Here is a 20,285-nt window from a genome sequence, read left to right as displayed (position 1 = left end):
TTTCGGGAATTCCAGTTATAAAGTCATACGGCAGAATATTATTCAACCCTTTAGTATCCCTGAAACCCAAAGGGGACATCAGTGACTCTATTCAAAATCGAAGTAATCCGTTGACAAAGGAGCTGAGTGACTCCCCTCTTGTGCAAACCCGCTACACTAGATTCACCCATGCTGAAATCGGGGTTCTATCGGAGTAGACTATGCTAAACCGAATGCTTCAAGGTAAAGTTCCAAAATCTGAGGAGTATCTGCTAGGTCCTCCTCCATCCACTTCGCATCCAATGCAGGATAGTTCTTGAACTTAACCAAGAACCGCCTAATCACTTTACCTTTTATCTTTCTGTCTTTATGTGCCAATATCTGTTTTGGAACGAGTATCTCTTCTCTTTCCTCCACTTCGGGTTGCTCATTTGGCTCCCCATCATCGGGCACATCACCTTTAAAAGGCTTCAATAGACTCACATGAAATGCATTGTGAATCTTCCAAGTATCAGGTAGCTTCAGTCTAAAGGAGACATCATTTATCTTTTCTTTTATCCGGAAAGGGCCATGATATCTCATGCTAAGCTTTGGAAAAAGCTGCTCCTTTCCCTTTTTCTTTCTTAGGCATGCCTTCTCAAAATGTAAGAGCACTCAATCGTCTTCCTTTAATTTCAAATCGTGATGGTGTCGATCTGCTGCCTTCTTGTGTCGTTCCTGAGATTTCGCTAAAGCCCTCCCGGACCTTGGCAAAAGCAGTGTCCAAGTCTCTCATGTACTGGTCAGCTTCAAAAATCTTATCTTTCGTGCTAAGGAAGGGTGGAACCTTCGGAGCACCTTCAATGATCTCAAATGGCGAGTTCCCCGTCGAAGAGTGGATTGTGTTATTGTAGGCAAATTCCACCAAGGGCAATTTTTTTTTTCCCATTGAGTCTTTTGATAAAAAACGTAAGACTTCAATAGATCCAGTACTACTGAATTTGCAATCTCAGATTGTCCATCTGTCTGCGGGTCGAAAGATGATGAGAACTGCAACCGTGTGCCAATGTTCTCCCAAATAGCCTTCCAAAACAAACTCGTGAACTCGGGATCTCTGTAAGAGACTTGTCTCAGGCATGCCATGTAATCTGAAAATCTGTACAATGAACTTCGTTGGAATCACTTCTCAGCCTTGGCACGCCCTCCTACTATCCGATTGTGTCTGGCATTTGCAAAATTGAATCCCAACCATCAAATTTCTACCCTTTGCCACTTGTTGCATATTCCCTACCATAGTAGCTATGGGGTATCAAAACGAGGTTTTAGAGGTTTCAGAAGGTTTCAGTGCATACTGTTTCAAAGAAATCCGAGTTTTGGAAAGTCGAGGTTTTAGAAAAGTTCTAATGGAAGAAATAGGTTTCATGGCAGCTATGCTGAGTGCTCTCTACATGATTTCTATGATGCCACTTTCTTCGTTGTGGTTATTATGGATGAGAGTGGCGAAGATCAACTGCCTAAAGGCTGAGAGCTGGAAGGAAAGCTTCACATTCCACTTCATGAAGTACTCACCTTTGTCGAAGCTCCTTATTGAAGAGTCACAACAAGAGGAGCTTGTGCATTGGCTATGGCAAACACATGGGACCTCCCATTCCTCCGCCGGGTGATCATAATATTAAGAATTATGTAAATGGATTCTTCCCATGGAATATCATCCAATTGGATCTATTGAGCGCTCCGAAGCTTGCTTGGTGGTCACTCGTGGGTTAAGCCAGCGTTTGGAGTTGACTACTTCAACAAAGATTTACCTCTCTTCAATAGGGACTTCTTCAGATTGCTATTGCCATTTCAACTAAATATAATTTTTGGTGAGAAAAGGGGCTGTATTTTGTGTTCAAAGGAGACCTTTGGATATGCTCAATGGCCTATCATTGAGAGGAAGTAAAAAAGCCAGATAACAATGTGTAGGCTATGTGAACGTCAAGGTGGTCTGTATTATGATTGTAAAATGAACCATTGGGAAGGTGCATAATGCCATGTGATGTGGGCACTATCCCAACTAAAGACGATCTCGCCCATGTGAAGAAAGGCGCATCCACGTTGCTCCACTGCCTTGGAGGAGCCGGCGGAAGTATCCCACTGATTGCAAAGAGTATGCATGAACCCAGTTCAAATGGTTGTCAAAATGGTGGATGTAGGGGAGGACTATGCACCCCAGAATGTGAGCATGTTGAGCCTTCCACATGGTCCAAAGCGTGATGCTGCATATCATAGTGAAAACCAGTCCCTAACTTCTCATATACATGGTGTTGTGGTTAAACACACTGCCATCTTAGCATGCATATGCGTGGATCTATATTACACAGGAAATATCCTCTGTTATGCACACACATTACGATATCCTGCTCACAAGAAAGCTGCAAGTTGTTCTCTTTGCTATTTGCATGCCAGGCAGAATTATTCTTTTACTTATCACTATGACACATACACTCCTTCGCAATTATTTGGCCACACTGATGCTACTTAGGCATGTGAAGATTCTTTCAGATTATCCACTAGTATGTGTTGATGCTCTCTGGTGGTCCCATCTCATGGCCAAAAAAGCAGAATCTAAATATGTTGTGGCTGCCTTAGCTTGCCGAGATGCCCTCTGGCTCTCTCAACTCCTCTTGGCTTCACTTCAGAAAAAAAGGCATATGCCTAAAAATTGCTTTATTCACTTACCGACTCCTATCACACCTCCAATCACATCTATTCTTCCACCATAATCTTGTGTACATACCTATTTAATGGTTTCAAGTGCTCTCAGCTTCTTGGTATTGTCAGCTTGTGTCTCAAGTATTTCATTAGAGTTAATGTCTTTTAATTAGTGATTATTTTCTGCATAGTTTGCTGATGAGATCCCCTCCCCCCAAAAAACCTAAAAAAGAGGTCTGACTTGTTAGCTAGCATTGGCTCCTATTATTGTGGTTGAGTTTATGGCAAACTTGGTTCATTCTACGGTTTCTTAAATTCATTTCATATGCCCTTGGATTGAAACATAAGCGACACTAATGTTACATGGAAAACCTAAAACAGCTATACCTTCTTAATATTTATATGCATAAACATACGAAACTGAACATCATTGCCAACATCAACCTCATCAGGCATATCCTTTCTCATATTTAGGGATTCTTGCAGATACATCTTCTCATCCTTTCTGCTACCAGAAGTGCTAACTTGTCTTCTCCTCCCTTTGGAGATTGTCAAATTTTGGAAGCAAGAAATCTTTTTTTTTTTTGACTTGGGGACCTAAAATTTGTTTTGCCTAGTTTGTTTATCATACTGAGTAGGAAAACGATTTTTCAGCATTCAAGGTTCAGTTAAAATTACAAGTATGGTTGCAAGCACTAAAGTATCTTTCTAATTAACTGATTTTTATCTTAGTTAGAGTAGAGTTCTTAAATGTACCTTGTCCACTCTTTTTGGGATGAAAGATTTCGGGATACATCGATTACGGTGAGCGTCTAAAATCTGAAGATCTAGAGCCAATTTTTGATTGCAAGAAGCGTCTTCTACCCATGCCATATGACTTATCTTATTACAATTGGTGAGTCTCTTTTCCTACTCGTGTTACATGGGTAGCACTCTAGTCTAGTCAATGTTTGATGCTAAGAACCTTGAAACTGGTTTGTTGTAAGTTATTAAAGCAAGTTTTGACTCTATTGGCGGTATCCGAGAATTTGTCACAATAGTGTGAGGAAACACAAAGTGGTGCAAAGAGAAAACTAAGTTTCTTTTGTTATTGCTGTCCTTATGTGTGATCCTCAGTTATGAATCTGGGCTTTATTGCACGAGCTTAAACCACAAAAATAGCTCATTGCTGCATACATGAGACGTTGAAATATTTTTCGTTGCTATTTTGGTTATTTTTAACACTGTTAAAACAGTAAGAATATAGTTTCTAGTTTCTGCAGTTTCGAATTATGAGCCAGATTTATGGATCCATAGAAAGTAGTCAAGATTGTTCAAATGTGTCATGAGATGGATGGCTCAATCCATCCGCGATCAAATGTTCTCGGTGAGTCATTAGATGTATGAGTGAAGCACGACTAAGGGGAGATCTTTACACCATCTTGAACAGGTACTTCCGATGAGCCGCTGCTGCTACCACTACCAGCAACTGCCTGAATGAAAGATCAGGTATTACGTCCCTAGACATTAGGATGGATGCCTGAGCAGTCCTTGGTGAGTTATTGGATATATGAGTGAAGTACGACTAAGGGGATATCTTTACACCGTCTTGAACGTGTGCTTCCGATGAGCCACTGCTGCGACCACTGCAGCTGCCTGAATGAAAGATCAAGTGCTACGTCCTTAGACATCAGGATGGATGCCTGAGGAGTGTTTGGCGAGTGTGAGCCAGGTGGGGCACTCTATCTTGTGTGATCACCACACTCGGACTATCAAAGTGTTTGCCTAGACACCCAAGCTAGTCTAGCCTGGTGGTATGGGACGCCAATACTTGAGGTGAGGCAATATACTACAACAGCTATAGGCTCTCAAGCTCGTGGGTGAGCCAATGGACCATGAAAGCTTCTTGGTAGGAAAGAGAATACGCCAACAATGCTGAGGCAGAGCTTGAACTATGGGCCACCATAGAAGACGTATTCTCATCAGCACAAACCCCGGTTGTTGATGGTTCTTGGATTCTAGATAGTGAAGCATCCCGACATATGACTAGTAAGAAAGATTGGTATAGTTCTTGGTACAGGAACCCATTTGTAACTGTTGGGAGTAATGCAATATGTCCAGCAAAAGGGTCTGGAACAATTTCTTTTTTAGCACTTGTAGGTCTCTCTGATGTGTTGTACGTGCCACAAATCAAGAAGAATATACGCTAGATTGTTGCAATCATTGATCATGGTCTTAGCACTAGTGTTGTCAAAGAATGAACCGCTTTAGTGGCTTTTGGAAACTTATGTGGGAGGTGAGTCAGATGTCTCTCCCTTGTGTTGTTTATGTGCTTGTTTGGTTGGTGTCGTGTCATGTGTGCATGATGGATTCATGGGGAGCATTATTATTGGTATCAGGAAAACTTCCTGGTCTCGTTCATGTGGCATCCATGGCACACACAAAACCATTACGGTTCATGGGCTTCTGATGGTCCAGCCTGATAGGTCCACTCCATTCTTGAATAGGGGATGTGACACTACTAGTGGGAGAAGTAGACAATGGGGGGTACACTCCAGCCAATGGTGGATAAGCATGTACTTTTCCTGTTCCATTCATTCTTGTGTGTGTTGGTTGATGTTGGAAGGAGTCGTATGGTCCATGGAGACTTGCTATAGGCATCTTGAGGGAGCCCTTGGGAGCATGCTAGCACCCCTTATGTCACAAGCTGCTGATGTGTCAAGCCACTGAAGAATGAAGCCAACCTGTAGATCTCGGCCGAGGGGCCTAAACCCTAAGTGAAGAAGCAGTAGCAGAAGAAGAAGCAGAAGAAGTTCCCTCCAACTTATGGGACCCCGTCCGATGGGGCCCAAGTGACCTAAAGAGATTAAATAAAGCGGGACCTCTCCACACACACACGCACACACACAGCGTGGAGAATGATGACATGGAAACAAATGTACGGATTCCTGCAATTTTCACTGACATGCTGACGTGGCAGCCTGTACGGACAGTCCCATAATTTTTGCTGATAGTGCCACGTGGCAGCTATAGAGATTTCTGCAAAACGCGTTGGTTGCTTTTTGGACCAAAAGCTTTTGAGTTTGACTGCTTTTCATGTAAACTGCTTTTAGAGGCCAAGGGCCTTTAAATATGACCCATGGGCTCTCATTCTAGCAGTCTCCCCGGGGGAGATGCAGAGCAAAGCCATGGGAGTTGTACCTTGTTGAAGCAATATAAAGAAATACCGAAAGGGGCACCAAGGTTTGGGGCCAGTGTTCTCTTGGAATGGAATTCTGCCACTCCTTGTCTTGTGTCGTGCATCTCTTTCTGTCAGTTGCTCAATCTTTTCTTTTCCGTTGGCACGTGGTGCCCTTGTGACAGTGGTATCAAAGCTTGAGGGGGGTGCTTTTCAGAAAGCCTACTGGTCCTACCAAAGAGCAGACGGAGCAAGATGGCGCTTCTAAGTTTTATAGGATATTTTACTAAAGAAGCTTCGTGTACCGACCCCAGACTTATTAGCCACTCCCACCCTTACTTCATCGCGCATTGGGCGGGCTTTCGTATTCATCATCACTCTGTCTTACAGGGGGTAAGCCATAAACATCACTTGCAAGAGAAGGATCAAGGACTTTTTTTTCAAAATGCTGTTTTTCTTAAAGGCAAATCCATGTAGTGGTGGATGTCTATAGCTACCAAGCCGCACACTCCAAGGGCTTGGCAAGCTTTCAATACAATTTTTGCCCGAAGATATATGCCTTCAGATATCTTTCTTCGCAGTGCAACTTCGGGCAGAGTGGGGTATCCTGAAAGGCTTCCCACGGAAACCCTAGCAGAATACGACTTCAATTTTTTGGACACCTCGCAATTGGTGTCTCTTCTCGAATTGATAACCTTGGAGGTCCAGTGTGATTGCTATGTCTTGGGACAACCATCACCGCTACAAGAACATTGTCTATCAAAGAGCTTATGGACCATGTTTTGGTCGGCTACAACCTTATGAAAGTAATCTAACTCTAATTGTTGGTGCAAGTTTCAGAATGGAAAGCAAGTCGACTTTCGAGCTCAAATGATGTGGAGATTGCTTTGTAAGTTTGAATTCTGTTTGAGAACCTGTTTGGTGATCCTGTTTGAAATTTGTTCGAAATGGATGATATCTGTTTTAAACCTGTTTTGGTGCCGATTTGAATTGTTTGACCCCGGTTTCAATGCTTGGTGATTTTCTCCCGCCCTCCTAACGACATAGACGGGATGTCTGGGGAGCGTTTCGTTGAATGCTTGAAAACCTCGGAACGACGTAGACGGGATGTCTGGGTAGCGTTTCGTTGTGTGCTAGAAAACCTCTGAATGACGCATACAGGATGTCTGGGGAGTGTTTGGTTGTATGCTTGAACCTCCAAGCGACGCAAGTTGCGGTCTGGGGAGCGTTTGGTTGTACTAGTCCTCTGAACTGATGGCCCAGACCTTTTTAGGTTATTTGCGGGGGAGTGACGAGGTACTCGTTGAGAAGCTTCATACCGTAGACCGTCTGCCTCGGGGGAGTACTCAGCGGCGTTGTTCGTTGTGTCTTGTAACATGCATATGTGAGCATTTGTGTTGCATTGTGATGTGCCAACCACAGAATATTCCTTATTGGATGAGATTCTTCTGGGAAGCCAACGACCGTGGAAATCAAGAGCTCGCATTTAGAATGAGACTTCGTTTTGGATGAGATTCTTCTGGGAAGCCAATGACCCAGGAAATCAAGAGCTCCGATTTGAAAGAAGACTCCTTATTGGATGAGATTCTTCAAGGAAGCCAACGACCCAAGAAATCTAGAGCTCCGATTTGGAATGAGAAAACCGAGTCTCTCGGAATGTCCCTCAGAATGACCCTTCGAAATGTTTTTGAGCTAACTTGAGTTGTTTTGCAGATATGTTGTTAAATAAAGCGGAACCTCCACACACACACACGCACCGCGCCCACGCGCGCGCGCGCGCGCACACACACACACACACACACACACACACACACACACACACACACACACACACACATTGTGGAGAATGATGACGTAGCAGCAGATGTACGGAAGCCTATACAGATAGTCCCGTAATTTCCATTAACAGTGCCACGTGGTAATTGTACGGATTTTCGCAAAACGTGTTGGTTGCTTTTTGGACTAGAAGCTTTTGAGTTTGTCTTCTTTTCATGTAAACTTCTTTTAGATGCCAAGGACCTTTAAATATGACCCATGGGCTCTCACTCTGGTAGTTTACCTACGGGAGATGCAGAGCAGAGCCATGGGAGTTGTATCTTGTTGAAGCAATATAAAGAAATACCGAAAGGGGCGCCAAGGTTTGGGTCAATTCTCTCTTGGGGTGGAATTTTCCTACTCCTTGTCTTGTGTCAACAATAGAAGATGGCATGGGCAAGTATCTGTAGGCTAGCAGAAGCATGGCAAAAGGCTGGAGCAGCTAGGAAGATCATGGACTAACAGGTAGCAGCGGAAATGTATGGCTGATGCGGTTTATAGGGCAAGAAAGGCTCCAGAAGGGGCTAATTTGGGGAGCAAGTGAAGGAGATTCAAGGTGTAGTCTTTGGGTCCAGGAATGTAGAGCTTGAAGTGCTAAAGGAGCAGGTCCAGACAGCTCATCAAACCGAGCTACGGAGCCCAAGATATTGAAGTTTGAAGGTTCAATACGTTGCAGATTCCTGTCGGATAGGGCAGCTGGGGACAGGTGGCCCAAGTGGATATATGCGCGTAGTGCTCGATTCATGGAGCATACTTGTCTTTTCAGATTGCAGATCAGAGCTACGGATTGTAGTTAATGGCCAGTTGAAGTTTTGACGGGGGCTAGATTGGCGCCCACCTGACCACATGGGGAATCGTGCCATCTGGTGTTTATTGCACCCCAACATAGTTCGAGAAGGTGGTGTGCGATGTATGGAGCTAACAAGAATTGATTGCACGTCAAATGGAACTCGAAGCAAGAAGTTAAAGCAGTTGGAAAGTTGGGTGCATTTGCTCGGAATTGGCTACAGATGAATATTCATGTTTTTTGCAACCTTGGTTCAAGGGCTTCCCAGATTTTGGATGAGGCGGGAGTTATGAGGCTTAAAGCCGGAGATACGGGGTTGGAGCCGGTCTTGATTGCTCGAAAATCGGAAAGCCGGGTGGCAGTTGGCAAGCAAGGCAAAAAGGTCAAAAAAATGATTATGAGGGGGTGTTTTGGTAGGATGCTTAACTTTTTGTGAAGGCACTTGAAAGCCAGGCATTGGGGAGCTGTCACGTGACGCTTGTGTGCTCCCACATGCGCTGATTCAAGCTCGGACGGCATGGTATAACACCCAAAGCATGAGACAGTTGGGCGTGTAGATGAGGGGAGTGAGCTTCCTTGGCGTGCCCTTTGGGCGTTGTGCTGGCGGCCCTCGGGGGCGGAAGCTCGCCGGTTTTGACTACGTCTGGTGGCGCTGCGCTAGGTGCACTTGGCGGCGGCAGTGGCCGGTTGTTCTGGGTGGATCCCGCGGCAAGTGTTGACGTGGCTTGGCGCGCCCGCTTCTGGTCAGATTCACACGCGCTAAAACTTTTTGAAGGCAAAGGGTCTGCCCGCCCCCCCCCCCGCCCTTCCAATAGCGATGTCGCTATTGCTCGTACAAGGGAGGATCCCGCGGCGGTGCCAGTGGAGCAAGAGAAAGAGAGAGAGAGAGAAGTTCCAAAGCCGGCCAAGGGGTCTATCCCGCCACAAGGCCAGTCAAGTGAGAGAGAGAAAGAAGGTGTTCAAGGGCGTTCCCAAAGGGCGGGTGCAAAGGAGAACAAGTGGCCAAATTGAACAGAGAGGTGTACCATGCAAGAGTTACGAAAAGAATCAGATGTGCCAAGTGGTAGCAATGCAAGAGAATTCTAAATGAACCTAAAGATGATTGCACAAGCTGGATAGCTCCTTTTATTTCTTTTTTAGCCTTAGCCAAGCCCTATAAAAGGGAATAGAAGTGAATTTTTAAGGGCTTTTTTGCCAGAGAGAGTTTTTGAAGGCCTGCAAGTTTGTGTATTGGAAGCTTGCTATTGGAGTTGCAGACTTGGTTGTAATATCTCCCTATGCAATACTACTAAGCCTTTGCCCCTCTTTCTCGTGTTGCTTCTCACCATTCCCCTCCTTTTCTCTCGCTGTTTGTGTGCTTGCCAATGCTTGCAGAAGGGTATGCCTGCAGCTTGAAGTGTGTTACCAAGAGGGTAGAATCGGGGTGTTTTGTGAGCCGGAAAGGGTGAGTTGAGCGGTGTGCGTGCATTTGTGCTGAACGGTGTTTCTGCAGGATAGGAGATAGGTATTTTGTGTGTCAAGGTGGGTCTGTTAGTGCAAATTAGCCAATTTGAAGGTGTTATTTGAGAGGTTAGGGGTGCTGTGGCTACCTTGAGCTGTAGGGAGGCTCTGTGTTGTGTGTCGGGTGTGGATCTCATGCCCCCTCTCTATCTTCTGGTGCCCCCACGGAGGTGCAACTGATTACTCATCGGTTTTGATCAAAGAAAGTTATTTCCATCAAGGAGAGATGGCAGCGTTATGGACCAGTTTTCACCGGAGAAGAAGATCCGGAAGAGTGGATGGCCGATTTCGTGTTGTATATGTTATCACTGCATATGCCAAATGAAGATAGCAAAATGCAAACGATTCCTCTGCTGATGTGGGGAAGAGCAAAGACCTAGTACTATGCCTTGGAAGGAGAGCCAAGACTTATGTGGCCGGCGTTGCGGGCCCGTTTTGTGCATGACCTCCGTAAAGAGGTATCTCCTTTCGATCTAGACGCAAAGTTGAAGAATTTGAAGCAGGATGTGAACGAGGAGTACGGTGTTTTCCTCGGCCATTTCGAGGAGTGCTGGAGGGACTTTGCAGTGGCCATGCAATTGGCTAATGGTGGTGAGTACTATAAATTGGAAAAATTTATGGCTTGTTTGCATCCCAAAGTTCGTGAAAAGGTGGATTTCGAGGGTCTGCAGAATTACAACGGGGTTGTTGCTATTGCACGAGTAAAGAGACGAAAAATTGAAAAAGATGATTGAGCAAGGTGCATTGGGATACGAAGCGATGTTTCCCAATCCTACCTCAAGTCCGAGGGAAGAAGTTCAAGTGGAGAATCAACCTAATCGAGGGGTAGCAACCATTCCTCAACAATGGGTACGTACAGTTCAAGATTTGTGTGAGCAAATGCAAGAGTTGCGTTTAAGTGTTATGGATAGAGGTCAGGCAAGGACAGGAAGAGGCAGAGCTAGGCAATTGCCTGGCAGGTGTTATAATTGCGGAGAGAAGTGCCACTATGCTCCAGAATTCCCTCACCCACCGAGGGAAAGGGGCAGTATGTATCCTTTGTTTGGTCAAGGTAGGGGTCAAGCGCAGTTTAATGGTCAAAGGGAGCAGCAAGCAGTAGAGAACCAAGCACAGGCAGCTCCATCAAGTAATGATGAAGTGCAAAGGGTTAATATTATTGATGTTGACAGGCAGGAGGTTGATATTATGGCTAACAAAAGAGCAAGAGGCGAAAGAGAGACTGAGACGGAACGTGAAACTAGAGCAAAGAAGGGTAAAGAGAAGGTGAAAGAAGGTCGAGAGCAGCCAGAGCCAAGCAAGAGAAGACGAAGAAGAAGAATTATACAGAAGGATTTTCAGTTGGGGCGCGGTAATCCTGAATATGATATGGTAAGAGATGTCCAAAATCAAAAGGCTAATATCACTTTTGGGTAGCTGCTTGCATTAAACCTTAAATTAAGGAGGCAGTGGTCAACCAGTGTCAGTACGAGGCTTCCCCGAATAGGAGATGTGCATGCGGTATAGAATCTAGCCTTGAGGGTGGGGAGTCCGACTAATGTGCTTCCAGTGGTGGACGTTTTGCTTGAAAAGAAGAAGCATGTGCAAGCCTATATTGATGGTGGTGCCCATGTCTGTGTGATCACAGAGTCTGCTATGAGGGATATTGGTCTTAAAGCTGTCGTCAGGTCCAATGTGCGAATGAGGATGGCCAACCATGCCAAAGCTTGTTGTTTAGGAGTGGCACAGGATGTGAAGATAAAGGTCATGGAAGTTGAATGCTTAATTGATTTTTTTGTCATGAAAGTACGAGAAAATGCTTATCCAATTATATTGGGGAGGCCATGGTTGTTGGCAATTGGGGCCAAGAAAGATTGGGAGAAGGGGGTATTTACCTTACCAGATCGAGAGAATGGAGGGCAGACCGTGCTGGATCTGAAGACCAAGGAAAGCCGATTTCATCCATCAGCCTGGGGTGATAACAGGGATTCTAGCACGAGTTACGAATATGAAATCGAGTCGACTTATGATGAAGGGTCCACCAGGGTTGAAGAGGAAGAGAGCGATGAAGATTTACTGAAGCTGGATACAGATTTTTTCGGAGTCACCATAGATTCTGCCAGTGCAAGTAAAGGTATGCAAGCTCCTGTTTGTAGTCTGAAGGTTAAAGAGGTGGAGGATATGCTAGGTACAGATTTAACCAACCAGGAGAAGGAAAGCTATATGAACCTATGTGCATCCTACCCCGACTTATTTGCGACGTAGTATAAAGATTTGAGAGGAGCTAAAGGAGTGGAGCATGAATCCTACTTAAAGATGAATACAAGCCAAAAGCATAGAAGCTAAGGAGGGTGGGGGATATTCGAAAGGAGGCTTTATGGCAAGAGATCGACAAGTTGCTTGAGGCAGGTATTATATATCCAGTGAAAGAGTCTGAGTGGGTTTCTCCTGTTGTCATTACTTTTATAAAAAAAAGGAATATGGCGGGTATGTGTAGACTATAAGCCCTTGAATGCTGTGACCTGACGGAATCAAGACTCTCTCTCTCAAGCCCTCTCTCAAGCTATCTCTCTCTCTCAAACCCTCAAAATCAAGCTCTCTCTCTCTTTCACGGATAATCCATGGCTTCTTCTTCTCGTACAACCCCCTCCGTTCATGTGGGCAACACTCGAAAGGCGAAGGAATGGTCGTGGTGGGATGAAGTGACCTCAGAGGACACCTTGTCGGCGGCGGGAGGTTCTCGTGCATGGGCATGCAAGCTATGCTCTTACACGCGGAAAGGGGGGCATGACAAAGTGAGGGCACACTTTCTTTGAGTGCCAGGACATGAGGTGAGATTTTGCACTAATGTAACCATCGAGAAGAGGAAGGAGCTCGAGGAAAAGAATCGGCAATTCAACCATAAAGCCAAGCCCGTACGCAAAGGTATCGACCCAAAGACCCTCATTTTCCCTTCTTCCTCTCTACCTGGTTTAGGTGCCGGTGGATCTTCGTCGGGTCCGATTCGTCACCAAAGGACCCTTGCCACCTCTTGGGACCCAAAGAAGAAGGAAGAGGTGGATGCTGCCGTGGCCCGATTCTTCTATCACGACCATATCCCATTTGTCGCAGGGAGGTATGTTTTATTAATTGATCAATCTTCTCTCTGATTTCTTCCGTTATCGTCGTTTCCGCCCTTTTGATACTAACCTCTTCTATGTTTGATCGAAATAGGTCGGAGTATTGGAAAGTCATGATGGAACGGATAGGAGAGTATGGCATCGGTTATGTGCCGCCATCTTCAGAGGCTCTCTGAACTACTTTGCTCGATCGAGAGAAGGCTATCGTGGAGCAAGCAACCCTCAATATTCAACGTCTTTGGGCAAAACATGGCGTTTCCCTCATTGCCGACGGGTGGAGCGATACAAGGAAGAGATCTATTCATGGTCTCGTCGCATACTCGAGTGGAGAGATGTACTTTGTGTACTCTCATGATGCCACCGAGAGTGGAAAGTCCGCCGATGTCCTCTTTGCAGAGTGGACAGCGGCCATAGAAACGATCGTTGAGCAACACGTGGTGGCCTTTGTCACAGATGGGGAGGCATTAAACAGGGCAGCAACTGCTATTATAGAGGGCCACTATCCGCATGTGACAGTGTGCTATTGCATGGCACATTGCTTGAACAACCTTCTAAAAGACATCGATAAGCTAGACTGGATTGCTCCAGTCATTGCTGATGCAGTGAAGATTGTTACTTTCATCAACAATCACAACTTGGTTCGGAGTGAGTACCTCAAGAGGTCGGCTGGCAAAGTGCTTCTAAAGTATCCAGACACCCGCTTCGCATTCAACTTTCTTCTTGTGCGCAGGTTGTCTGAATGTCAAAATGCGGTTCGACAGGTCTTCATGAGTGATGAGTTCACCACCTCTCCCTATGCAAAGACAGTTTTTGCAGGGATTTTGTGCAAGGATAAGGCAGAGAATCTTGAGTTTTGGAAGGAGCTCAAGAGTCTAGATGCACAGGTAAAACCGGTGGTTCATTTGCTTCGAGTTGTGGATGGCATGGATCCTTGCATTGGCAAGATTTATGAGGCAATGGACCGCATGATCGAGTAGCTTGCACAGCTTGAGCCGAAAGTAGATCGATATGAGGAGATCCATGCGCTTTGCAGCTCAAGGTGGAATTCATATGCCTCTCCTTTACACGGGGCAGCCTACATGGTGCATGCAGAGTTCCAAGGTGCAGGGCAAGAGACAGATAGAGAAGTCATGAACCAATTTACAGAGATCTTTGTGAGAGATCAGTTGAGACAGTACAGAGAGATGCGGGGGTCATTTGGCAGTCTAGATGCTCAGATTGATCGTAGGAAGATAGGTTCAGTTCTATGGTGGGACGACTATGGCTATGATGGCCCTGAGCTTCAGAGATTGGCGATCCGTATTCTCAACCAGTCAGTTAGTACCTCATGCTTGGAGCAATTGTGGAGTACCTATAGCCACATTCCTTCCAAGAAGAGGAATCGGCTTGGAGTGGAGAAGTGTAATGATCTTGTCTTTGTCAGCGCAAATTTGAAAATGCTTTGCAAGAGTTCAGACAAACAGACAGATCCTTTTACACAGTGGGAGATGGAGCAAGAGGCTCCTCAGGCAGGTGGAGATTCACATCCACCAACACCAATTACTTCATCCGTGGCTGAGATCGAGCCGGAGCCTAGAGCTCGATGATGAGGAATGGGAGGATGTGCATGATTTACAGCAGGCTACTACGGATTGGGAGGCCTCTCAGGCTAGTGGCTCTTGAGTCTTGAGTGTTGAGGCTCGAGAGTTGCGAATCGCGACTTTAGGACTTCCATTATGATTTATTCTTACCTTTTTGTATGGTTGCTTGAGCCTTGCCCTCTTTGACATTTGTAGCTACTAGCATCTTTATGGTATTTGTTACCTTCAATCTTTTGGTATTGTGGTCACTGGTTTGCCCCCCTTGTAGTCTCGACTCTCATTATGGTATGTCATCTTTGGTTTTTTTGTAGCACCTTGGCGGCCCTTATTAGCCATAATTAAGCAAAAACATAATTAAGCATGGTGTTTGCTCAATGTTGTGTATGTGCTATGTACTCTGCGCACTGCACATCCCAATCAAGTCATAATAAGGTTGAATGGTCTACGAATCGTGTTTTTTGTGGGTATTAGAGTCAAAGGACTCTAGTACTACTTGTATTCAAACACATAACGCTAAAAAAAACAATATTTGGGTGTTTTTTTAGTCTCCCGTTCCGGGCCCATTCCCGTTCCCCCGTTTCGCAAGGAGACCCGTCGCCGTTCCCGTTTCGCGTTGCGGGTAACTCTGCTTTGCCTACCGCAAGATGCCTTTTGGATTGGTGAATGCGTATGCCACATTTTAAGACTGGATGAACAAGGTGTTCGGGCCATACTTGGGTAAGTTCATTAGAGTTTTTATGGATGATATTGGTTGTTATAGTTCTAGGGCGGAACATTTGTCGAAGCTGAGGCTGTGCTTTCAAAGGCTAGATGAAGAAGGAGAGCAGTTGAACCCAAAGAAGTGCAAGTTGGCACAACCAAGGGCTCAGCTGTTGGGTCATGTGGTATCGCAAAATGGAATAGAAGCAGATTCATAGAAGGTGAAGGCATTGGTTCTCATAGAGCCTCCCACCAGTGCTACAGGGTTGGCATCGTTCGTGCATAAGTTAAAGTATTTGTCCCGTTTCTTTTGGATGTTGTCTCAATATGTTTACCCTCTTCAGAAAAGGGCTCAACAAGTACACGGATTTCAATGGGATGAGTGCAACCGGCCTGTTCAATCCAAAAAGGGCAGTAGACCTTAGACCTAAACCTTATTTGCTTTCACCCATTTAATTTGTCGCCCACTTTACCTGTACTTTCAAGACATAACAAAGGGGAAAGGGATACAAGCTGCTAGATTGCACCTGTATGAGAAGACCGACACCTGACTGGCCCCTAACTTAGGCACCCCTTTCGTTATTTCTTTATTCTTTAACAGAGGGAATAAAACGTGTGGTTCCCTACAAGTTGCCCCGCACAATCTTGGCTGAATTTCAAATGTTCTGACCTGATTTCGGTAGCATAACTGTACTAGGACCCTTCATAGTCAGTATTCCCACACATTGGATGACTTTACCGACGCATACAGACACTTTGCAAAACTTGGCGAGAAGTTGGAGCATGCTGAATTCTCTGTTTTCTGCCCCGAAAATGCACCAGATGACCTGTACAACGGTCCCCTCGCGTCCCCGAACCTCCTGGGGGTATTAGGGTCCGTTTAGGGCCAAAACCCTAAACCTGCAAAAATACACACAAGGCTGTAATTCACTGTTTCGGGCTCCGTTTTGCATGCCGGTCGCATCCGTAGCAAGTCCTCGAGCTCCCGCACCTGTAGGGCTACTTTTGCCCTTTGAATCGGATGAGATTTCGCACGTGAAACCTCTCCGAATCACCTGTACCTGCGGGGGATTAGCCGCTAGCTAATCCAGTACCTGTGCAAGAGGCTCTTGCCTCGGCAATCGCGCATGAACCCACACAACTGTACATTGGTCAATTGAAAAGCCCACTAGAGGGGCATAACATACTGCCATAGGGGAGAGAGAGGGCAGTGCGTAGCGTGCAGGGCATCACTCCTGGCACCGCACTGTACATAAGAGGGAAAGGAAGCACTCCATAGCTCTCAACCTGTGACAAAAACTGAAAATGAGCCTCCCTTCTCCTAAAATCAACGCCACTTCTTCCTGCATGAGGAAAGTGCACAAAAATGTGCCACTTGGCACACTTACAGGCCATTTCCCGTTTCGGGGTTGCCGCCTAAAAATCTCCCTACCGGTTGCCCAGTTGACTTCACGGCAGAGTAATAAAATGTTTCCCTTGTCATTTCTGAGGTAATGACGTGGACACATTTTCAGGTCCCAAAATAGCAGTTCCCTAAATTTTAGGAAATGCTGCCATTGTATCTTCTTAGGTCATCTGACCCCCTTTGTACATTGCAACCACACCCAGAACTGAAATGTAGCCTTTGTAGCAAAGGATTCCACTTTGGCTAGTCAATGACCCCACTTTGGCTAACCATAGTCCTTGTCCAACCTTAGTGCTCTCTTGCCCTTAGGCCTGGACTCCCTCTGAACAGTTCCACACTAGCTATGCAATGCAGGGCAGTTAGATTTCCCGAGGGGTGTTTCCAAAAAGTGAAAATGAATAAATAATAAAAAAGAAATCAACAAAAAGGATAGATAGTAGTCACACGCTGGTGACATACCCCCCTCTTGAAATCTCAAACGTCCTCGTTTGCATCTATGGCGTACATGCTCACAGTCAACACTGATGTATTCAACACACGTCGACACATGTACGACACATACATGCTCATTGTCAACCCTGGTGTATTCAACACCTTGTCGACACATGCATTGCCTGCGTGTGAACCCTGTCCCAATGACATAGTGGTAGCTTCGCGTTGTGCCATTGCTTTGAGTCATTAACTTTCCAATGACAAAATGGTAGCTACGTATTTTGCCACTGTCTTTTAGTACATGTTGGATCCAGTAACACTTTCGAGCATACCCAAACCGATAGTTTAAGAATGCAGTTACACATGTACCCTTTAATAGGAGCACTTACTGTATCCTTGACAACCTGACAAGAAATACTCACCTCTATAGCACTAACCACACTTTTGGACTTTCCATAAGAGCAATTGCCAAACTGACAATCTGTACAGCTCTAACATTCATGTAACATGTACTTGATTTGAGCTCACTTTAAGTACCATGTACATCATTTCTTTCAGAAGCCATTGTTACACTGACAATCCATGTAGCTTTGGAACTCAAGGGGTCAAGGTAGGTTGCAAATCGAAGGCTTCAAGGTAAAGTGATAACACAGTTGGTGACTCTGCAAGTTCACCTTCTTCCATCCACTTAGCATCCATTGGTGGATAGTTTCTGAACTTCACCAAGTAACGCCTAGCAACCTTGCCTTTCACTTTTCTTTCTTTATGTACCAAAATCTGTTCCGGACCAAGATCTCGTCAAGTTCCTCGACTTCCGGCTGATCTTCAGCTGGTATATCTTCTGGCACATCACCCACATAGGGTCTGAGAAGACTCACATGAAACACATTGTGAATCTTCCAACTCTCAAGCAATTTCAGCCTGTATGCAACGTCATTGATTATGTCGCATACTTGAAAAGACCCATAGTAACGCATGTTGAGCTTTGGAAACAGTCTTTCCTTGCCCTTCATCTTCTTTAACCTTGCCTTTTCAAAGCGTAGAAGCACCCAATCACCAAGTGAAAATACCACTTCACGACGGTGAGGATCAGCTGCTTTCTTTTGCTTTGCCTGAGTCTTTTCTAAGGCCACTTTGACCTTCTTGTACATTTCATCCATGTCCTGAACATACTTATCTGCTTCAAATATCTTGTCCTTTGTATGCAATATGGGAGGAACTTTCTTGCCACCTTCAACTATCTCAAAAGGTGCCTTGCCAGTTGATGAATGCACTGTATTATTGTATGCATACTCCACCAATGGCAAATACTGCTCCCACTTTCCTTTATGCTCTGACACATAGCACTTCAACAGATCTAAGACAATAGAATTTGCCTCTTCTGACTGCCCATCTGTTTGAGGATGAAATGACAAAGAGAATTTGAGCGTTGTGCCCATATTCTCAAACAAGCCTCTCCAGAACAAACTTGTCATGCGCGGATCACGGTCGCTAACAATCGAATGTGGCATGCCTTGATACTTGAAAATATTGCTCATAAACAAGCGTGCCATCTGATCTGGCTTTATCTTCTTCCTAACAGGAATAAAATTAGCTTGCTTGCTGAATCTGCAAATGATGGTCCAAATACCATCGTTTCCTATCTTCGTTCTCGGAAGATCAAAGATAAAATCCATAGAAATACTTTCCCATGGTTTATCTGAAATAGGTAGTGGTTGCAATAACCCTGATGTCTTTTGCCTGTCAAACTTGACCTTCTGACATATTAGGCATTCTCGCACAAAGGCATCCACATCTCTTCTCAATGTAGGCCAGTAGAAAAATGTCTCAACCGCTTTAACTGTAGCATCGATACAACGATGCCCTGCATACGGTGGGACATGACTCTCTTCCACAACTTTGCGTCGCAATGGCTTTGTGACACAATCTGCCATGCATCATCATGAACCCATCTTTGAGAAGATAGTGTTCATGACGTTGTCCATCCATTAGCTGCTCGAAGACCCTTGCAAAATCTTCATCATTTGCATACTGTTCCCTCATATCATCAAGTTCATGATTATAAGGAATTGACACAGCTGAAATTTGTGGCTTCCTTGACAAGGCATCAGCCACAACGTTCTTCTTGCCTTCCACATGCACAATCTGAAAGTGGAACATGGACAAGATATTTGCCCATTGCATATGCTTCTCAGATAACTTTGCCTGTGTCAAGAAGTATCGCAAGGTCTGATGGTCCGTTTGGACAACAAAGTTTGCACCTAGCAGGTAGTGTTTCCAACTTAAGAGCGCATGAATCATGGCCTGCAGTTCTTTTTCATAGACTTGCACAGTCTTTTCTGGCCCTTGCAAGATTCTACTCTCATCGGCTACTACCCTGCCATCTTGCATTATCACTGCACCAATGCTACTACCGCAGGCGTCGCACTGGACCACAAATGACTTCCTAAGATCTGGCAACACAATGACTGTATCTGAAGTCATCTTTTCCTTCAAGAGATTAAAAGCTGAAATCTCTTTCTGTGTCCATCTGAAGGTGACTGCCTTCTTTTGAAGAGCATGTAAAGGTGAAGCAATCTCAGCGAAATTTCGGATAAACCTTCTGTAATAGGAGCATAGTCCCAAGAAGCTTCGGACATCGTGCACCGTCTTCAAATCTGGCCATGACTTGATCGTTTCAACTATTGCGGGATCCATTCTGACACCATCCTTTGAGACAATGTGTCCCAGAAAGTGAATCTCTTACAGAAAAAATTCACTTTTCTTTGCATTGATGAGCAACCTATGGCTGCGTAGCTCTTTGAACACAATGGCCAAGTGATGCCTATGCTCCTCTTCATTCTTTGAGTAGACTATCATGTCATCAAAGAATGTACCAACAAACTGCTGGTGTGGACGGAAAATTCTGTCCATCATCCTATTGAATGTAGCAGCAACATTTGTGAGACCAAAGGGCATCACTAGAAATTTGTCAAGGCCAAACGTTGTTCTAAAAGCAGTCTTATGCACGTCCTCTGATCTAATGCAGATCTGATGGTACCCACTCTTTAGATCTATCCTGCTAAACATAGTTGCTCCTTCTAATTTGTCCAGAATATCATCAATTCTAGGTATAGGGAACCTATTCTTGATGGTATTCGTGTTCAATGCACGGTAGTCGATG

General features: G+C 45.0%; 1 protein-coding gene across 2 annotated transcripts in view; it reads left to right on the top strand.

Moving 5' to 3' along the window:
• Positions 1-20,285, top strand: part of LOC147431416 (uncharacterized) — a 102,292-nt gene that overhangs the window by 50,332 nt on the left and 31,675 nt on the right. For both annotated transcript variants that reach the window (XM_086494032.1, XM_086494033.1), the window contains one exon: positions 3,435-3,547. In XM_086494032.1, the coding sequence (XP_086350158.1) occupies positions 3,435-3,547 (113 nt within the window). The remainder of the gene's footprint in view (positions 1-3,434; positions 3,548-20,285) is intronic.

This window comes from Adiantum capillus-veneris, chromosome 21 (assembly GCF_014529385.1).
Source record: "Adiantum capillus-veneris isolate H3 chromosome 21, ASM1452938v2, whole genome shotgun sequence".
Classification (NCBI taxonomy): Eukaryota; Viridiplantae; Streptophyta; class Polypodiopsida; order Polypodiales; family Pteridaceae; genus Adiantum; species Adiantum capillus-veneris.
The sequence above is the reverse complement of the archived record's forward strand: the minus strand, read 5'-3'. Positions and strand labels throughout refer to the sequence as shown.